Genomic DNA, 18,588 nt, shown 5'->3' with positions numbered 1-18,588 from the left:
TAAGTAAAATGAAGTACAGGAACAGGTGGCACGAAGATAGAAGATGGAGACTGCTGCAAGAATCCTAGGTGGTGAAGAAACTGGACCAGCTGCTACAGCGAGAGAGTCCACCGCGTCCACCAACAGCGCCAGCATGAGGTTCGTCATCCGTTCAGGTATGTGTCTGCTGCTGATAAAGCGCTGAAACAATATTCTCACATAGATACCAGACCTTGGCAGCACCGCTGTGACGTTCGATGAATAAAGAAGATGGAGACTCCGCAGCAAGAATACTAGGTGGTGAAGAAACTGGACCAGCTGCTGCAGCGAGAGAGACTCCACTGCGTCCACCAACAGTGTCAGCACGAGGTTCGTTATCCGTTCAGGTATGTGTCTGCTGCTGATAAAGCGCTGACACAATATCCTCACATAGATAACAGACCTTGGCAGCACATAGATTTCATAAATGTCACCGTATTTTATTTTATGTGAGTATGAAAAGGTACCTCCCGTTAAGATATACGTCATTTCACTGTTGAAAGTATTACTGCATATCGACAGAAGACAAAGGGCGCGGCTTCAGTTGGATTTCGTCCTTCCAAGGGCGTAGGGACGCGGGGGTTGTGCAGCGGGGGTGCAGGAATCGCCAGATGATTCTCTTGTACGGGTCATCTTGTAAGGGCGATGGTCTTGGGCGATTCAGTGACCGAAACACGGACAGGCTATATGGCCCACAGATGTCCATAACGGCGCCGGTGAAGGCGAGAATGGTGGCGGCTGCGGGGGTTTCGGTGCAGGGTAGGCGAGGGACACGGGAGGTTATTAAGACGGCCGATGGGACATCCACATCTGGTAATTTGACAACATGCCAGACTTGGGCTCACTGACACTGCATTTACACCCTTGGGATAAATAATATTATTAATTATTCTTAAAAATCGTCATACTTCCACACCTGTCATGGTAAAATTATTATGAGTGCACTCACGCAACACAATAAGGAACATTTATGTACACTTTTAACGGTGGATTATATTAAATATCCCTATAAATTAGGGAAAGATAGCGAGACCAACGAAAAACACGTCAGGCTGTCCCGAGAGCCTGACCGATAGGTCAGGTTCCTTCTGGAGTTTGTAAATCTATCCAACTATTTGTTTGTTCAAAATCTTAAATCTCCGTGGAGTTTGTAAATCTATCCAACTATTTGTTTGTTCAAAATCTTAAATCTCTGAAAGCTCTTTACCGATTTCTTTGAAATATTAACACAATGTTGCATTCGAATACATGTGTTTTTAAATACCTATTTTATATAGATATCACCTGTGACAGGTAAAAACATGATTTTTTAAAACAGTGCATATTGTGCACAGACGAAAATCAAAAGTACAACAATGAAAGTATGTTTCGCTTGTCACTTTTGAGATCTCTACATGTCTATGGTTTGTATTAGTTTGATCCTTGACTTTAGTGTATAAGATCACCCGTAGATTAGTATATTGTGTTATGTTCATAGATGGCGTTAGCTGTCGAGTATTTTAGAGACCGAGGGGATGATAAATGTAAGGTCGGAGTCCATATTATTCCAACCACCTGCTAATTAATATATCAGAGCCCATTGTCAATCTATCACATTAACCCCTATAGTGTGGCTGGCTACATTTGCAGTCCAATGAAATAATGACTAACTTGAGGTGCATTGCAATGTGTAAAGCTAAGTTTTAAATGTTTTGGATGTATTTTATAGTGTCAATGAAAATTCGTAACTAAAACAGTTGACACTATAGAAGTGGTCTATTATTTCTATTAAAATGTTCAATATTGTATTTGGATTTGAGAAATTTACTAAATTTCATCCGTCTCATAGGGGTTAAAAGTCTAAGGACGGGTTGTTTCGGAAAATTTGAACAATTCATTAAATTTCAACGTTCATTTTCGGGTTCTGTGAAAGACTTATTCAAGTTCTGTTTTTATATCATTGTAGGCTAGTTGTTTGACAAAACTGAAATAAAAACAGAACTTGAAAAAGTCTTTCACAGAACTTGAAAATGAACGTTGAAATTTGATGAATTGTTCAGATTCTCCGAAACAACCCGTCCTTAGTGTTTTGTTGAGCAGGAGTTTTTTTTAATAAGTGAGTTTGTGAGAAACCCCAGAGATTACAACATTTAATATATACTGCTGGATAAATAACTCTCTCAAATCAATGTGTTTTCATAGCTAAAAAAAAGCAAATATGGGAAAAATATAATGATTGCATGTTTAAGGTAATTTTACTTTGAATGGGTGTAGGTAGGTTTGGTCCTACCTACCATATTTAGAAAACAATAAATAGTTGCATAGCATTCAATTAATTACCTTTCTAATCCTTAAATTATATATTAAATTATAAAAAATAAATTGTGCTTAAATTATATCCATTAAATTATATTACCATAACTTAAGAGTGGGTTATAGGGCAGAATCATAGACATATGAATATTAGTAGACCTGCCCTAAGTGATTAAAAGCGTATTATCCCCACTCCCCATACCGGTTCCATTGGAGCCGGCTGTGCTCGCGTATGGCCTCAAGTGAAATTTGAAAACGTGACGTCATCATTCTTGTGCAAACTATGGTCGAGGCATCATCGGTTCATTTTACGAAATAACACGGCAAAATGTTGACTTGTACTATGAAAACTTGTAAAAATAGATGTGAAAAAGAGAATTAACCCAATTGTCGTATTACATTCCATATATAAGCATTATTTTACTTTATTTTAAGCATATTCACATCGTATAATATAGATCAGTTTTAGAAACATATACTATCACATCGAGAAACGTCTGGACGCGAAACACAAAGCTGGTTGGTTGCTGGGAAGTAAATTATGAACATTTATAAAAGTGTCTTAACTAAATACTTAAACGAAATATTCGACTCTGAAAATAGAACCGAATTTTTTTGCCGAATTTGGACTTCGCAAATTTGTTCATAACGTGGCGAGTAATTTGCGCTCCCATGTAAAAATGTCTATTCATTCAAAAGCAGATTTTACTTTTAAGAAGTAAATGGTGATATTATAATGCGAGATGCCTATTTACTGTCAGATTGATTTATTGACGAATCACAGTCAGCCTTACGCCCTTCGTTCTTCAACAGTTGATTTTACCCCTCGCCATTATCTTCTCGTCTATTAATTCCTATGTCTGTGGGCAGAATGGTGATTTGCTGGAAAACGGCTTAATACTACCTTTCGTATGTCATTCTCAGACTTCATATTTTTTGATACCAATTAATGGACTATTATTTTTCAGTCTGCCTATTTTTTTTTGTAGTTGTTGTAGGCATTCGACTATAAAAAATAAAAACATTGATACACCATACAACCCACTTTTAAAACTTCGATCCATGATTATCGCATTAATAACGGTTTTACACAATATTTTTAATTTAAAATATGTATATACATAATACACACATCTGTAGAAGTACGGCCTCTTATTATCGTTATGATATCTGTGGATATTAACAATTAAATAAACACTTCATCTTGCACCAAATTTTCAAGACATTTCACAGTATTTTACTTATTACGGGTGAGAAGCCCCCGTGAACAGTAGTGAAACTATCGCTCCCTGTTTCACGGCGTATATATTTCGAAAATGCCATCAAAATGTTTCATTAATGGGTCTAAAAGTAGAATACCGACTCACTTGAAGCATTGCAATAATCTAAAGAAGCTGCAAAAACAGTAAGTACTCACAAATTCTCTTTTTTCATATAAATTTGTCGCATTGTATATTTTCAAGTGTCAAATTCTTTGAAACGTGTAAAATCCAACATTCAATATGCGTTTTTATTCCTAACGGTTAGCACGAAGTTCATGATGTTCTGGCGCGCTCTTTATGCAGGTGTGTGTGAGAATTCGTTGTCTTTACGCTCTGTCTAAATTGTGAGAACACCTTTGGTAATTAAACCAAAAATTACCATCTCACGCCGGATCATTTTTAGTTTGGTAAAATCAGCCTTTTTAAGTGATAAGTCATATGATACGATTTTAGATAACTTCCTGAAGAACTCATCTATCAGCGGGCACAGTGGAATTATTTCTAACTTAACCCTTCCTTGAAGTTCCTTTTATTTAATGTATTAAACATATACACAGGGTGTTGAGGGACGTACTTGAGTTACTTTAACCAGTAAATCCTGATATTATTGGCAGTAAAAACTGTAAATGAATTTACGGTCACCGGTGACATTTTCGATGTTCGATGTGACATTTCCGGTGACATTTTGAAAAAGTCACAGGAGAACAAAATTTTATTTACATTTTTTCTCTAAATAATGTCAGGAATCACTGGTTAAAGTAAGTCAAGTACGTCCCTTAACATCCTGTGTATATTAAAATAAACCTTTGTTCCACCGCAGGGGAAGCTTATGGCGCAGACTACGCCAGTCGAAGAATACCATCATCACTGCCATGGTTGCCTGGATGGAGTCCCCCCTGATGGCCTTCAAACGAAACAGGAGCCTGTCAAATATCCCCCATGAACATTTATTATCATATACTTTATTTTTTGTTTCTTTTCTGTTCCATTCTATGTATGAATGCATTGTTATTTTGTCAATATTTGTACTATTTTTGTACATTCTGGAATAAACTCTCATTATTATATTTGTTTTATTAAAATAAAGAGTGAGTGTCGCTGCAGTTTCGTCATGGTTTTCTGCGGCCTTGCACGACAGCTACTGCCATGGTTAAAAAATATTGTTGTTTAGTTGTACTAAATAACACAGAAAAATAAAAAAAAACTTTATTTTATTTCTCGAGGTCAATATATAAGAAGAATAATACAAGATTGCCATTACGGAGAATCAAGCAAAGCAACACTTTAACATTACAAATACAGTAACAATAAAATGTATAACATGATAACATTAAATAACATGTAAAATTTATTGATAATAATTTAATGGATTACTTGAACCATGAGATCCCAAACACCGTTTATAATGGAATAGCGCTCACTCCTACCTACCTACCTACCCACACTTCAGTCCCTAACGAAACGCGACCACGAAAGGAACCAAGCAACCGCTAACGGTGCAAAACGCCGCTTACGGTTGCTTTCCTCCTTTCACATAATATCGTGAACTTAAAAACCTATTGTCAGCTTTTCAAACCTAATATGATTTACAATAACAAGCAAATGATGAAACATTTGTAAAAAAGATCATACTAAATACTCTACCAAAATAGTAAGTTCCATAAACAAGCCACATTTTGTTATTGGTTTGTTTTTTTACTTGAATATCTATATGTCTCTTCATAACTCACGTATAATGTTGAATATTGTACATTGGTGAAGGCACCCTTACTGCCACCTAGCGATTTAATAATAAACATATTTTGGTAGTTTCGGAAATCTGCCTTGCCTATTATATGCCTTTAATGAAAATTTTACAGTGTAATTTTTCAAGTGTACAGTGATTGGCCACTTGTTAATAGTGATTCCCACTAATGACAGTGAATTAGCCCACTTTGGTGATTCAATAAAAATGATTCGTTAATAAAACAAGCTGAAGATAATACACTTATTTATTTTGTTTTATTGTCATTAATAATAGGTGAAACATTAAGATAATATAAGAAATTGTACTTGCAAAATTGAAAAACCTTCGACGCGCTTCACAAAATCTGATTAGACTTTTCAATAATGTGACTGTTTCTGCCGATTCCCATTAAACTAACAGAGATATTTGCTAATATTTTGGTGAAATATTTACAAAGGTTAGTGATAAAAGGACAATCAAAGTGAGGGAGGGCAATCATGTCTAGTTTACCCCACTGCTGGACATGGAATTCTCTCAAATCTATGTGTTTTCACATCTGAGAAAAAAGTACATACATTACTTTATGGTAGGTGTTAACACTGGAGAGAAAATGCGTAGAAGTGTGATCTGTACCGATTTGAAAGAAAACTGATGTCGTCAATTTGACCTTTTGATCTTGAATATAAATTAGCAATAACAGAAAAATGCACTTATATTATATAAGAAGAGCTGTGTTTCAGATTTCTGGGAATTTAACATCTTAGATTTCTTAATATTTGTACAAGAATTTGGTCGCTAGTGTAATAAGACCATTTATACTTTTGTATGATGTTTTGTGGAGATTTATATTTATTTAACTGTTAAATTATTTGAATTATAGTATAAACATTTCCTTATAGATATATATGTACATGGATTGTATATAATGATATTACATAATGTAAGAATTATGTGTACTGTAAATGATTTATATAATATATTGTTTTGTGAACACCTCACAAGGAGAACCTGTGCCGATGTGTTCACATGTTTCTGGTGATGAATGTGTAAGAATGATGACGTGTAGGTCAGTACCTAGTTAAAAATGTTTTATTATGTTTTTAACAGTTCCTCATTTTGGGAAAATCGATTGAATAATTGGTTTAGCGGGTGAGAACACAGGAGATCACTGCAGTGGTCTGGATTCACAGTGACCGGTTGAAATGCTAGGGGGGCGGCGGCAGTGTGGGCACATCGGGCGGCGCCGACAGGTTGGACAGCAGATCGCGCACGGCGGGCCACAGCGAGCACTCCCCGTGGACCATGCCAAACTCCACAAACCTACAACACAAATTGATATTAGAGCTTTTTGTTTATACGCGTAACCTCATGAATTATTTATCAGCGTCGTGAAAGCTTTTACATGTGATGTTTGGTAATAAGTTGGGTTTTCAAGCGATAGATGGCACCAGTCATAAAGCTTACTCCAGAGTCCGACAGATGTCGCTAGAGTGTAGCAATTGCCTGTGGGATATTATTGCCCGACAACAAGCTTCTAGAAACAGAGAATTACCAACCCTCGGGTAATGAACAGTGTAGCTAAATCCAGACTTATTTATTGTAACGTAAATAAACGCAAATATAGTAAAAGAACCTTTTACTTTTCATAAGAGTTCCCAACACAGAAATCTGCAAGTAAGCAGAGATATAACAGATACACTATTATAAGTAAATTGTACAAAGGAGTATAATAAGAGTATATGTAGTACATAAATAACACAATGAAGGGTAAGAAAGGTATATATACAAGTAGGCACAATATAAGTGGTACCATGATACAAGTAACTCAAAACAATTACAATTTAACACTCCTTTTAAGCATTAACACTCAAGTGCATGTATGGTTTGCCGTATTACTCGAGTTCCGCCATTATGGCGGCAAGAAAATAAAGTCTTTTTAAATTTCTCAATATTTTTAATATAATGTTATTTTTTTACTTTACAATATAATTTAACCAGAATTATATTACTACAGTTAAATAATAATAAGTTATGGAATTCTATTTTACTGTAACAATTTTTTTTTAAATATATTTCAATTCATATGATTTATTTTCTTAAAAATGCTTTGAGTTGGCCGTAGACAAAAACTAACCTACATAACCTAGTTTTTGTTACATCACTTTCCATGACTTTATCACTTTTTTTAGATGTGTTGAGTTGTCCAGTTACCGATATAAATATGTAGTAATAAGCGTGCATTATAATAATAATTATTTTATTCCAATATCACCAATCGCACAATAACACAGACTTGGTTTCACCTAATACAAAGGCGATAGTGTGACTAACCTCTTGAGCAAGACGGAGGCCTGGTTGAGGAGGGAAGTGGGCGCGTGATGTGCCGCCGGATCCCGCTTCTCCGCCAGCTGCGTCACGTTAGTTCCCACATCGTACACCAGCGGCAGCACCACCTGCGACTCTCCGCGGCTCAGGCACAACTACAAAATGGAAACACATCGTTATGTGAATGCCGCACAAGAGTACCAACTAATCCCAACCGTCTGGAACCAGTGGGACTATGGTATAGTATGGACTAGATGTCACTATTTTTTGGTAGCATTATTTTTTTTTTTTTAACAGAAAGACATTCCTGGGTTACGAATAACCTGACAATAATTTTAAAATCTCCTACCACCATCACTGTAAGTGGAAAAATGTTGCTTGTGGTGTGATGGAGGACTTAGCCAGCCGAGGAATTAAACTCACGACATCTGGGTGGGACCCAGACACAATGCCAACTCGGCCACTGACCAGTCAATTCAAATTAAATAGGGATTAGACCAGTTGTTTTGATTTATATACTACACCAACTTTTGTGGTCTTATAATTATGAGTGTCAAAGACCATTTGATCTAAGGGGTTGACCGCTCCTGAGCAACATACTTTCAGATTGCTCATTTTCGCACCCATGCCCATACTCTCACATAATTTTTTTTTTAAATTATGTAAGTACTGCACAAGAGTCCCAACTGCACCCTACTTACTGGAGCCAGTGAGACTACGGCATCCCTAATTGGGTTATGTTGTGAAGCTGAAGGAATTGAGGAGGTGAAGGAGATGGGGAAGAATGAGAGATGAGAGAAATATCTGGCTATTCAGATCTGGTCACCATACACGGCTAAAGCCATTTATTTTACAGTAATGTTTTAAGTAACGTTTCCCTTCTCTGTGGTGGTCTTTCACCAGGGCGGTACTGAAAGTATCTATCGCTATGGAACGTGCCGCAAATATACTATAATGTATTATTTAAAATGAATAAATTGTGAAATAACACAAATTAATTAAATAAAATTCATTTGCATACGCCGGGATTTGAACCTGCGACTTTCGGATTCGTAGCCAAGGCGGCATTCATCCACGGAGGCTATCAAATAACACCTTTTATAAACTACACAAACAAAACATTATAATGTACTACTCACAAACAGCAGTATCTTATTCCTCGCCAGTAATACAGCCGGCTGGCTAGTGGGTACGATGGGTGCAGCCTGCGGGGGTATGCGCAGCGCCCACTGCAGGGTCCACCCTCCGGCCCCCGCTCCCCCCAGCTCCCTGCGCATCAGCTGCACAAGGTCCCGCAGCACCCCGGGGGGGGCCCCCCAGGCACGACCCCAACCCCACACTGAGTTGGGCTTGTAAGGAGGTGAGACTACTCGGGATTCAAAGTATTTCTCCATCACCTAAACAAAAAGGTCATATATTTATTTTGTAAGAAACATAGAGTTTTTAGACAGGGAGTTTGGATTTGGCCGCGCTCAAAAATCCGAATTTTAATATGGACACATACTGCTGACTGTGGTTTAACCACTCAGAACATTAGAACGTCAAAAGACGTAAATATGATAATAGCGGTCAAGACATTAGAACGTCTTTTCACGTAAACGCGCGAGATTTTACAAAAATCGATTTATTTCCATCACTAGTATACGGATTGCCATGATTTAAAAAACAGAGTATCGATAATGAATAACGCTACGCGTCTGTATTCAAGAATATCTATGGAACGTAGAGGTGCATTATCTAAGCCGATTGAATCTGTCATCTTGTTCGTTCATAATTTATTGCGTTTCTAAATAATTTATTAAAAATATTTTAGTTTGGATGGTTAATATTTTGAGGTGACTAATAGTTTTTAATTATATTTCTTCAATATATAAAGTGTTATTTCTTTATGATACTCAGAAAAAAGTACATTTTTCACGGCTTTGAAATAATGGTAAGCGATTTTTACATATTTTTGACGTTTTCATAAAATGTATATTTAGAAACGCAAATATTTACGTATAACAACACAATGCGATAGTGGATTTCATAATCTTTCCAAAATATTTTTTAGAATGAGGCTACGTTTCCCAAAACGTGAGTTATGAAGTTTTTAGCAAAACTCGTAATAACACAAAAATTATCACGTTTTGACAGTTCTCAAAGGATCACATAGTAAATAAAAGTCTTTGTCTGAGAGGTTAAAGACAATGTATATAATTTATTTATTTTTAAATGTGAATTTAATTTAATTGCCCGTTAAAGGGCTATTACATTTACATAGTTTATATAATATACTCGTCAACAGTGCAGTAGATTAGTAGGCAGGTATGTCTGAAACATTGTACAAGAAAGAAAGAAAATAGGTACACAGTACGAAGTTATATGTATATGTAATTCTGCATGTCAGTTACCGAAATTGCTCTTGTACTTATTTGGTTTTATATTGAATATTACTATTTCTGTATGTTGTCTATGGTCCACTGGAAATGTCTATAGTCACACACATTCAAAAATGCAATTTTTAACATGTAAACAGTTGTTTTAGAAAACAATTTAAAATGGCGCCTACACACAGACTTCACGGTATAAAATATTATCTAGAATATTCAATGAGACAAATGTTAGCGACATGTTTTGGTATTCGATAGAAGCAATTAAGCTGGCGACTAAAAATATTAGCTGAATGTGGGAAGTTCACTTTAAATTACTCAAATTTGTGTAGCTATCCCTCGAGTGAATAACGTCCTAGTGGGCTTTTCTTTAAAAAAAAACATACTAGCATTTTGTGTCAGAGTAAACACTTAAAAATTGATACAATAAAGAAGAATGTAAACATAATGGAAAAAATGAATCCTCACGCATATAATTGAATTTAAAAGATTCAACAAAACAAAATAGTAGAAGCGGAGAAGTTATGTGGGTACATAGGTATATTTGTGTCTAGAAGAATAAAAGTGATAGAATATACAACATTTATACTGATTAGTTTTCAAATGAAATATATCACCCAGATCAGAATATTTGTTTCCGAGATTGTGAAGTCTCGGAATCGGAGAATTTTGGTAAGCTAGTGTCCTGGTGTTATTGAAGTAAAAAGGTAAAGCGGCCGCTACACTACTCGCTTCGACGCTTCAACGAAGTCCTCGACGAAGTTAGCCGAAGTTCGAAGTGCGTGCCCACACACTCGTGCAACTTCGCGAGTAACTCAGTCCAACCAATCAGTGATTGGTTTATTTATGCCGTGACGCTTCGAGTCCTTTGACTCGGGCGCATTTACCGACAACAATCGGAAGTCGGGCGAAGCGAAGCGAAGTTGCCCGAAGCGAAGTGAAGTTCGTGCCCACACTATCGTATTCGGTCAACTTCGATCAACTTCGCGAGTAGTGTAGCTGGGCTAGTAAGAAATGTCGGCTTGATTTTTTGGGAACATGGATATTGATACATTGAAGTAATTCGGGACAGTCAATTTTAAAATAGTATTCTTTGTAACAGTATTAAATCTATGCTTATTCTTCTTTCTGAAAGTTTCAATAGAGACATTTTATCCAAGAGGTAATTAAATAAAAACAGTTTATTATTATTACGCGTGACAGCTGTTTCGCCCTCTGAAGGCATTATCAAACTGTCAAAAAAAAAAATGTTATTTATGCTTTGTATAGGAATATGCAAATTATAATTTATATATATGCATATGAGGTTGCTTAGATGTGGGTTTGATTGTGTCTTGAAACTAATTAGTGGAAGAGAAATATAGGCTAAGGACAGGAGGTGCTCTCCATAGAATATATATTAATGCATTAATTTATAATCATGTGCTTTTATTGATCGGATATTTTTGAAGGTTCGTGCTAAGAATACCGCACATAATTATACGCCAATGGCGGTTCGAGACTTTTCAATAAGCGAGTGGTAAGATTGGAAAATACCTCATTATTGATGTTGTAGTTGAAAATATATGTATATCTCAATAGTATGATGATTTCAGGATTCTTTCGGTTGGGGAAGCATGGCATCTCCAAACTGAACAATCTTCATACACAAAATTGTATGAAGATTTCAAAAACATCATTAATGTCGTATTTTTCATTCTTACTACTCCAGATCACTGAAAAGTCACAGACCGCCACTAATATATGCACATATACAGGGAATTTATCTAACGTTGGTTATGCATGCCAGCAAATGAAAAATATCGGTTTGTTTTAAATGTTTTATAAGATTGATAAGGTCAGGCGAGTCCAGGCTATTATTAAAATTTTTAAATAATAAGTGTTTTTCAAAAATTAAATGTGTTTGAAGAGAGTCGAAGTTGTGGAATTCAACAGATTCAGTGTAATTTTAGATAAAGTGTAAGTTTAGTTTAAATTAAAAGTTATTAGATCGTATCGCTCCTCAGACTCTTGAAGTAGAATTTCTCACCTGCAGCTCCTCGGGGCTCCACTGGTCCTTGTGTTCGGGCAGGGGCGCCAAGGACAGGTGCAAGGATTGCATGTGTCCTGGGTGCAGGGCTACACGTCCCTGCAGGCCCCCCAACTCCGCGCGGAACATCACCACTCCGGGCTCGGCGCAGGCTACCAACGTCAACTGGAAATAGAACAAAATATGTAATTCACAACTCAGTAATCCGCTGCAAAACACCAAGCTTTGTACACCAATAGGTTGGGTTAACTTAATCTTACGCATTCAGTTACTATACCGCCCCATCTAGCTTGCTAGAGCTGACCAATTTACCAGTAACCAGGGTTCATTAGTGTTGTTTTAGGACGTTTCAGTTTCAGTCGTCTGTATTCAAGCAACTGTCGCATGTGTTTCTGTTCGCTTCGTTCTGTTCCGCCACATTATTTGTTTGAATAAGTCTACAAAATGGAGTCTTCTTACAAGCGTAAACATGACAACTTAACTTTCTAGACAAAAAAATTTTAATTTTACAAATGATAGTGATAATGATAGTAGAAATAGTGGTGATTTGAGATTTTCAGGGCCAAAAGTATTATAGTGATTTGTTTTTGGGGTATTATGCCGTGTTGTTATTATCCTTTAGCCGATGTTTCGGACAGCATTGTAGTGTCCATCATCAGGGCAGACGTGTAATCTAAGGTTGTGGTGAAATGTGTGCTTATGTATGAACACGGTATCGCATCGTCATAAATAGTGGTGTTTGTTTGTTTTTACGAAATATCTCTTTTAATGTGTAGCCTATTTTGAATGTATGCACTATAATCACTTGCCCGTTTTTGCGTGGTGGATCAGTGAGAGAAATCTGTACATGATAATTGATTCATCTATCTACAGCGCTCTTTTCAACTGTACAGAAATACATCACTGACCGTATCCTCCTGCTGTATAAACTTCTGCAGGTGTCTTCGCATGTAGACGCAGCCGAGGAACCTCTCGATGGGTGCCATGGGGGGTGCGGTGTTGGGGGCCCCCGGAGGAGCCTCGCAGGGCACGCACAGGGCCTCCAGGGCGCCGGCGGGTAGTAGGGTGGCCACTGCGCCCGCCCAGGCGCGCCCACCTACCAGCACGCGGCCTGCGCCCATTGCAACTGTACAAAAATTATATTCCAGTTAAAGACAACACTTTATAGAGAGTAATATAATAAACAACAAGACTAACTACACCAGTTTGTTGTTAACTATATAGGAGTTAATTGGTTTTAGATAACTGTAATTGATTTGCCCAAAATACGCATTCCTACCATTTCTTCCTTGTTTATTGCCCCAACCTTAAAAGCGCAGACAAATCTTACTATTCCAATATTCGTTGAACGCCGCATCATCTGTGTATTATTTATTATTTGTTACTATATGAATACGTGTATTAATTAAGGCGCTAAGTGCCCAAAAAATCGAAAACGATGTTTTTACAGAAATGTATTCTATGTACCGATGCCAATAACCCTAAATAGGATCCAAGTGCCTCAGGCAGTTCAAAAAAATACAATAAATTGATGAATCTCCATTGGTATGTTATCTTTTAAAACGGTTTAAGTGCCACAACAGTGTTCATTGATATTCCATATAAAATGGCCGGCGATGGTGTGTTGACAGTCGCGAGCTTGCTTGTAAAACGCCATCAAAAAGGTAAAGGAAGTGTGCAAAATGCGAAAAAAAAACTAAAAACCAGTGGCCAAGAGTATTCCACACTAAATAATAAAGTCATTCCTGCCAAAAAACCACAAAATTCTGAGGTATGTGTGTAATATTATTTTTCTGTACATTTTGTTAGTTTTGGTACTGACGCGCTAGTGATGTGCATGCCTGTCGTAATAATATTATTCATTCATATTGTAAATATTAATTTCGAATGCAATCATTTTTTAAACAGATAATTCTTTTAATTCCACTGTTTTTCTTATGTACTCGTAACTTTTAATTTATTATACCTACTTATTTCATGGAAAATAATAATTAAGTTTTTTAGTGTCGTTATGTTTCATAAAGCCGTTTCCTATGATATATTGGTCTTTCGTGATGTTGATAACAATAATATTAATAAAAATATGCATTTAATGATATGACCTCCGAACTTTTATTAATCAAAATGTATGCTTTCACAATACATAATGGGGTTGGCCACGCAAAGCTAATTGTAGATGTCGCCATCGGTGAAGAGTGTCAACCAAATGTCAAATACAAAATTATCTATGCTTTTTCCATACATTTTTGTAGGTAGGTATTGTATTATTTTCTTAAACTGTTTATTATTTGCATTTTGTTTGGTAGAGCGGTACCTACTTTTGAAACACTGTATTCCTTTTAAAATATGTTTATAGGTTTTATGAAAAGTTATATTCCTTTGTTTAATTTTCACACAACGACACTTTTTATTATGTTTGAATCATTTAAATAAATATGTACTTGTACATCAGAATAATTTTTTATTAAATTAAACAAATAAATGATTTGTTTTATTTATATGCACATCCCTATTCCCCATGTGAAGGTTGTGCACTTAGATCTGCCAGAGCCCCTGAGTTGGCACTTAGAGCATTAAATAAAATTCTTTCTGTGGAGCTTCACCGTAACCGTCGTTGTCCGTTTTAAACTTTTATTTTGTAGAAATGCAAAATTAATTTATGCTTTTAAATTATGGAAGCAGTCGAGATTGTTCTATACTACTAAGTAACATTTTTACAAAGGGTAGGCCACATATAATTTTATTAGACAAATCAGTATTTTGTTACAGCAAGCAGTTCTAGTTTTTGGCACTTAGCGCTTTAATTAATACATGTATTCATATTACTATTTTTGAAATAAAATAAAAAAACCTGTTGTTCAGTGACCCCTTCAAAGTATTCACTGCTAAAAGGATTAATTACTACAGCTTTATACTTCAATATAGGCGTATTAAAAAAATCAGCCAACATAGCATAAAAGTTACAAATTGTGTGAAATAACGCTGTTTTAGTGCAGATCCATTCAAATTACGCGCCAACTACATTCACAGCAAAAATTGTCTTAAGATCTCAACCACAGACGACAGTACAAGGCCTATCTATGGTGACAGCCAGTATCGTGCTCTAAATACAAGTACAGTAGATCCCCGTCAATTCGAACCCTGATAATTCGAAAAAAACGCGTAATTTTGAAATTTGTGCCAAAAAAATATCCGCAGAAAATTTTATTTGTAATTCAAAATTTATTTTTGTCCACGTGCACGAAAATTTGTTTGTATAATTCCAATAAATTCGATTTTGGCGAAAATAAATCATAAATTTCTTTAATCTGAATCTAAAATCTGCGGATGTAAAATGCCGAAAAATGTATTTTTATGTGGTCCTAATTAGAATTATTATTTTTGGAATGTCGAAATTTTTTTTCGAATATCTGAGTTTGAAGAAGAGAAAATTCATTTTACGCACAAACATGTCATAGTTTTATGAATTTACACCAAATATCTGAATTTAAAGGGTCGGCCGCGAAATTTAGATTTATATATTGTATTTTTACGAATATCTGAATTTAAAAGGCCTGCTGCGATATCTCGATTTATGCGGAAATACATCAATTTTACGAATTGATTGATTTACGTGGAAATGTGTGGTATTTTTACGAATTTCCTTCGAATAACTGAAGTTGAAGGGCCGACCGCTGCAGTAATAATTCATATCATTACGAATTTACTCCAAAGATACTACACGAATGTGGAGGGGTGGCCGATTTTCGGCATATTTTCATAAAATTTCGAATTACGTGGGAATTCATTAATTTGAAATTTGAATTTTGATGTCCCGTGGATTTCGAATTAACGAGGTTCTACTGAAGACCATTACTTAATTGAATGGTTTGTCAGAAACGGTGTAGTGGTTTGTTTAGTTAAAATTCTCCATCCGTTTCATCTTTGGATCAAATAGTGGTCAGCTGTCAAGCCATAGCATGCAGTAGGAACCAATAGCTTAGGACCACTCTGCCACTAACCTTTAAGCTCCTGAGACCTCGCTGGAGAGGGCCGGGGAACACTGGGAGAGCCGGGCCACGCTGTGAACGGACTGCCTGGAGGACATAAAACATATCTGTTAATAATCTTACATTATCCTCAGATTATAGAGACTATACTGTTGATGTATTCCCAACGGAGGCGAGAACAATAAGGCATTTTACATACCTGGTGGCATGTACGCAGGTCCCGGCGATGCTGCAGCCAGGGGGGGCAGGGGGGAAGCCTGGGGGTGCTGCGGAGATGCGGGGCTGGCATGGGCCACTCCCCCCATGGGGGGAGATGTCAGGTTAAAAGAGCCACTGTGACCCTGGGAGAGAACAAAACATTTTAATACATGGAAAAATATAAGATGTAAAAAGAACCTTTCTTCGGTGTTCTTTGTGTAGTATCTGCACACAGAGGAACCAAACAATACTTGTGTCGCAATTGCAAACATTTTTATTTTTTTATTGAAAAAATATATTTTTACACAGATAAGTATACAGGATAAAAAAAGATATAAAACAATATAAATTAAAGTAGCCTTTCCTCACCATAAAGAGACAATGCTCTTGTGTTTGGTGAGGGAATTCTAGTTCAATTATGTACATGTTAGTATTAAGGTAAATGATTTATAAAGAAACAACACAAGATTTAAACAATATTACTTCTAGAAGTAAGTAGTAAACGTATTTTGGACTTATAATAGTTTAAGGTATTTTTTTAATTTAAGGTGAAATTCCTGAATATTTTCGATATTTTTTAAATTTAATGGAAGGTTATTAAAATAAATTATATATTACATATTGAAACATATTTAAGTATAACTCGCAGGCAACCAAATAATGTCGACAGTTGTCGTCAGGCGCTACTGACTTCAAAGTCTATTCGGCTGAAATTATCAATTTGGCCACATTTTGAAATATGTACTAATATTGTTATATAAGATAACAATTATACATATATATATATATAATTTTTTTTTTTTTTTTTAAAAGAAAGACTTACATTCCCAGGTTACGAATAACCCAACAATGTTTGAAAATCTCCTACTACCACCACAGAAAGCCGAAAATGTTGCTTGTGTTGTGATGGAGGACTTAGCCAGCCGAGGAATCGAACACGCGACGCTCGGGTGAGACCCAAGCGCTATGCCCACTCAACCACTGACCGGTGTTTCAACATCCCTCACATTTGGAGAGAAGAAAGGATTGACTTATTATAAGATATGAGCGCATCAGCAGAATGCTGTCTGCTTTTTAACTAATAATAATATTCGAAGACAAAATGAACAGAAAATGTCAACACTACAGTTGCAGTGCTTCGGATCGGATTCTTAAACACTGCAAATGAAGGGGTTTGACTCCTAGGGGTTAATTGATAAAAGTTCTATATTGCACAGATTGTTGAGGAACAAGAAACTCTCGTATTTCAAAATTGTCACAAGTTTTCTTTCTTCTCTTCTAATGAGAATCCAATCCAATGATAAATTGATTTATATTTATATCATCAGTGACATGTTGTGGAAGTTTGTTTCCACTACTCTGTAACTAGGATTGGAAGTGACTTATCAAATATTATTACTAATTTCCATTGCTTGTCATGTGCATGTTAGTCACCTGGTGCGGACTGGCGGGGTGGGGCGTGTGTGGTGCGGAATGCGGGGTGTGTGGGGCGGGGGGCGTGAGGGGCGCAGGGAAGCGCAGGCCGCCGCCCCCACCATCCCGCGGCGACACAGGAGACGGGGGGTTGTCATCCTCCGACACCACGCGGGCACCGCTCTCCGACACGTACAACGATAGGAACGACTGGAAAATTCAAATTATGGTAAATGACATGGTTAATACTCACAAATTATTTAAAAAACACTTTGTATCAGTTTAGCCATTCGAGCAATGGAGATTTCTGGGTGTTCGGTTTTCAATTGATCTATTCGATTTAATCAATATCATACCTCCAAATATTAATATGGAAACATATGAACTGCTCACTGCGCCTTAAAGCCGATGATTCCATCTAGATTTCACCTTTTATCCCATATTTTTACGGTTATTAAAAAAAAAAAATTATATCGTAATATATAATTATGTAATTCATAAAAATAACCAACCTATGACATTCAAATTCGAAAAAAAGTTTGGCTTACCTTCAATCCCTGAGTGGGCGTGAACTCTCCTACGACGGCACTTCGATCAAACCTGGAGTAGGCTCCGTCCCGGACTGCCACAGTGCTGGCTCCTCTGACAGTCACCTCGAGACAGTACGCTCCTTGGTACACGACCCGGATCTAAGGAACACCAAAACAATTCATTTTTGTATATTATTTAAATTAACCTAGGGAACCAAGGAGGAGTGGAGAGGAGAGATGGGGCCACCTCAATGAACTCTTCCCTTGTGGGGCCTTCACTGGGAACACACATTGTGGAGCCAGAAGACATATCCAATAACAACCCAGGTGAACTTTATAAAAGGGACCGGGTGACTGTTAAAGGAATGAGGTAAAATGGGAGATAGCTCAATGGGCCTATGGCCTAAGTGCTCACGGGAACTACGTGTAAACCG

At 36.6% G+C, this 18,588-nt stretch overlaps 1 protein-coding gene across 1 annotated transcript in view; it reads right to left on the bottom strand.

The window, feature by feature from the left end:
• Positions 1–6,131: 6,131 nt before the first annotated feature.
• MED14 (mediator complex subunit 14) overlaps positions 6,132–18,588 on the bottom strand; it is a 38,425-nt gene continuing 25,968 nt past the window's right edge. Inside the window, exons 15-23 of the mRNA XM_089643476.1 lie at positions 18,173–18,313; positions 17,646–17,834; positions 16,213–16,354; positions 16,026–16,100; positions 12,933–13,150; positions 12,025–12,189; positions 8,763–9,020; positions 7,630–7,778; positions 6,132–6,618 (exon numbers count right to left, since the gene is read on the bottom strand). Of these exons, the coding sequence (XP_089499602.1) occupies positions 6,504–6,618; positions 7,630–7,778; positions 8,763–9,020; positions 12,025–12,189; positions 12,933–13,150; positions 16,026–16,100; positions 16,213–16,354; positions 17,646–17,834; positions 18,173–18,313 (1,452 nt within the window). The 3' untranslated portion in view covers positions 6,132–6,503. The remainder of the gene's footprint in view (positions 6,619–7,629; positions 7,779–8,762; positions 9,021–12,024; positions 12,190–12,932; positions 13,151–16,025; positions 16,101–16,212; positions 16,355–17,645; positions 17,835–18,172; positions 18,314–18,588) is intronic.

This window comes from Hesperophylax consimilis, chromosome 19 (genome assembly GCF_061612785.1).
Source record: "Hesperophylax consimilis isolate HC1 chromosome 19, BYU_Hcon_1.0, whole genome shotgun sequence".
Classification (NCBI taxonomy): domain Eukaryota; kingdom Metazoa; phylum Arthropoda; class Insecta; order Trichoptera; family Limnephilidae; genus Hesperophylax; species Hesperophylax consimilis.
The sequence above is the reverse complement of the archived record's forward strand: the minus strand, read 5'-3'. Positions and strand labels throughout refer to the sequence as shown.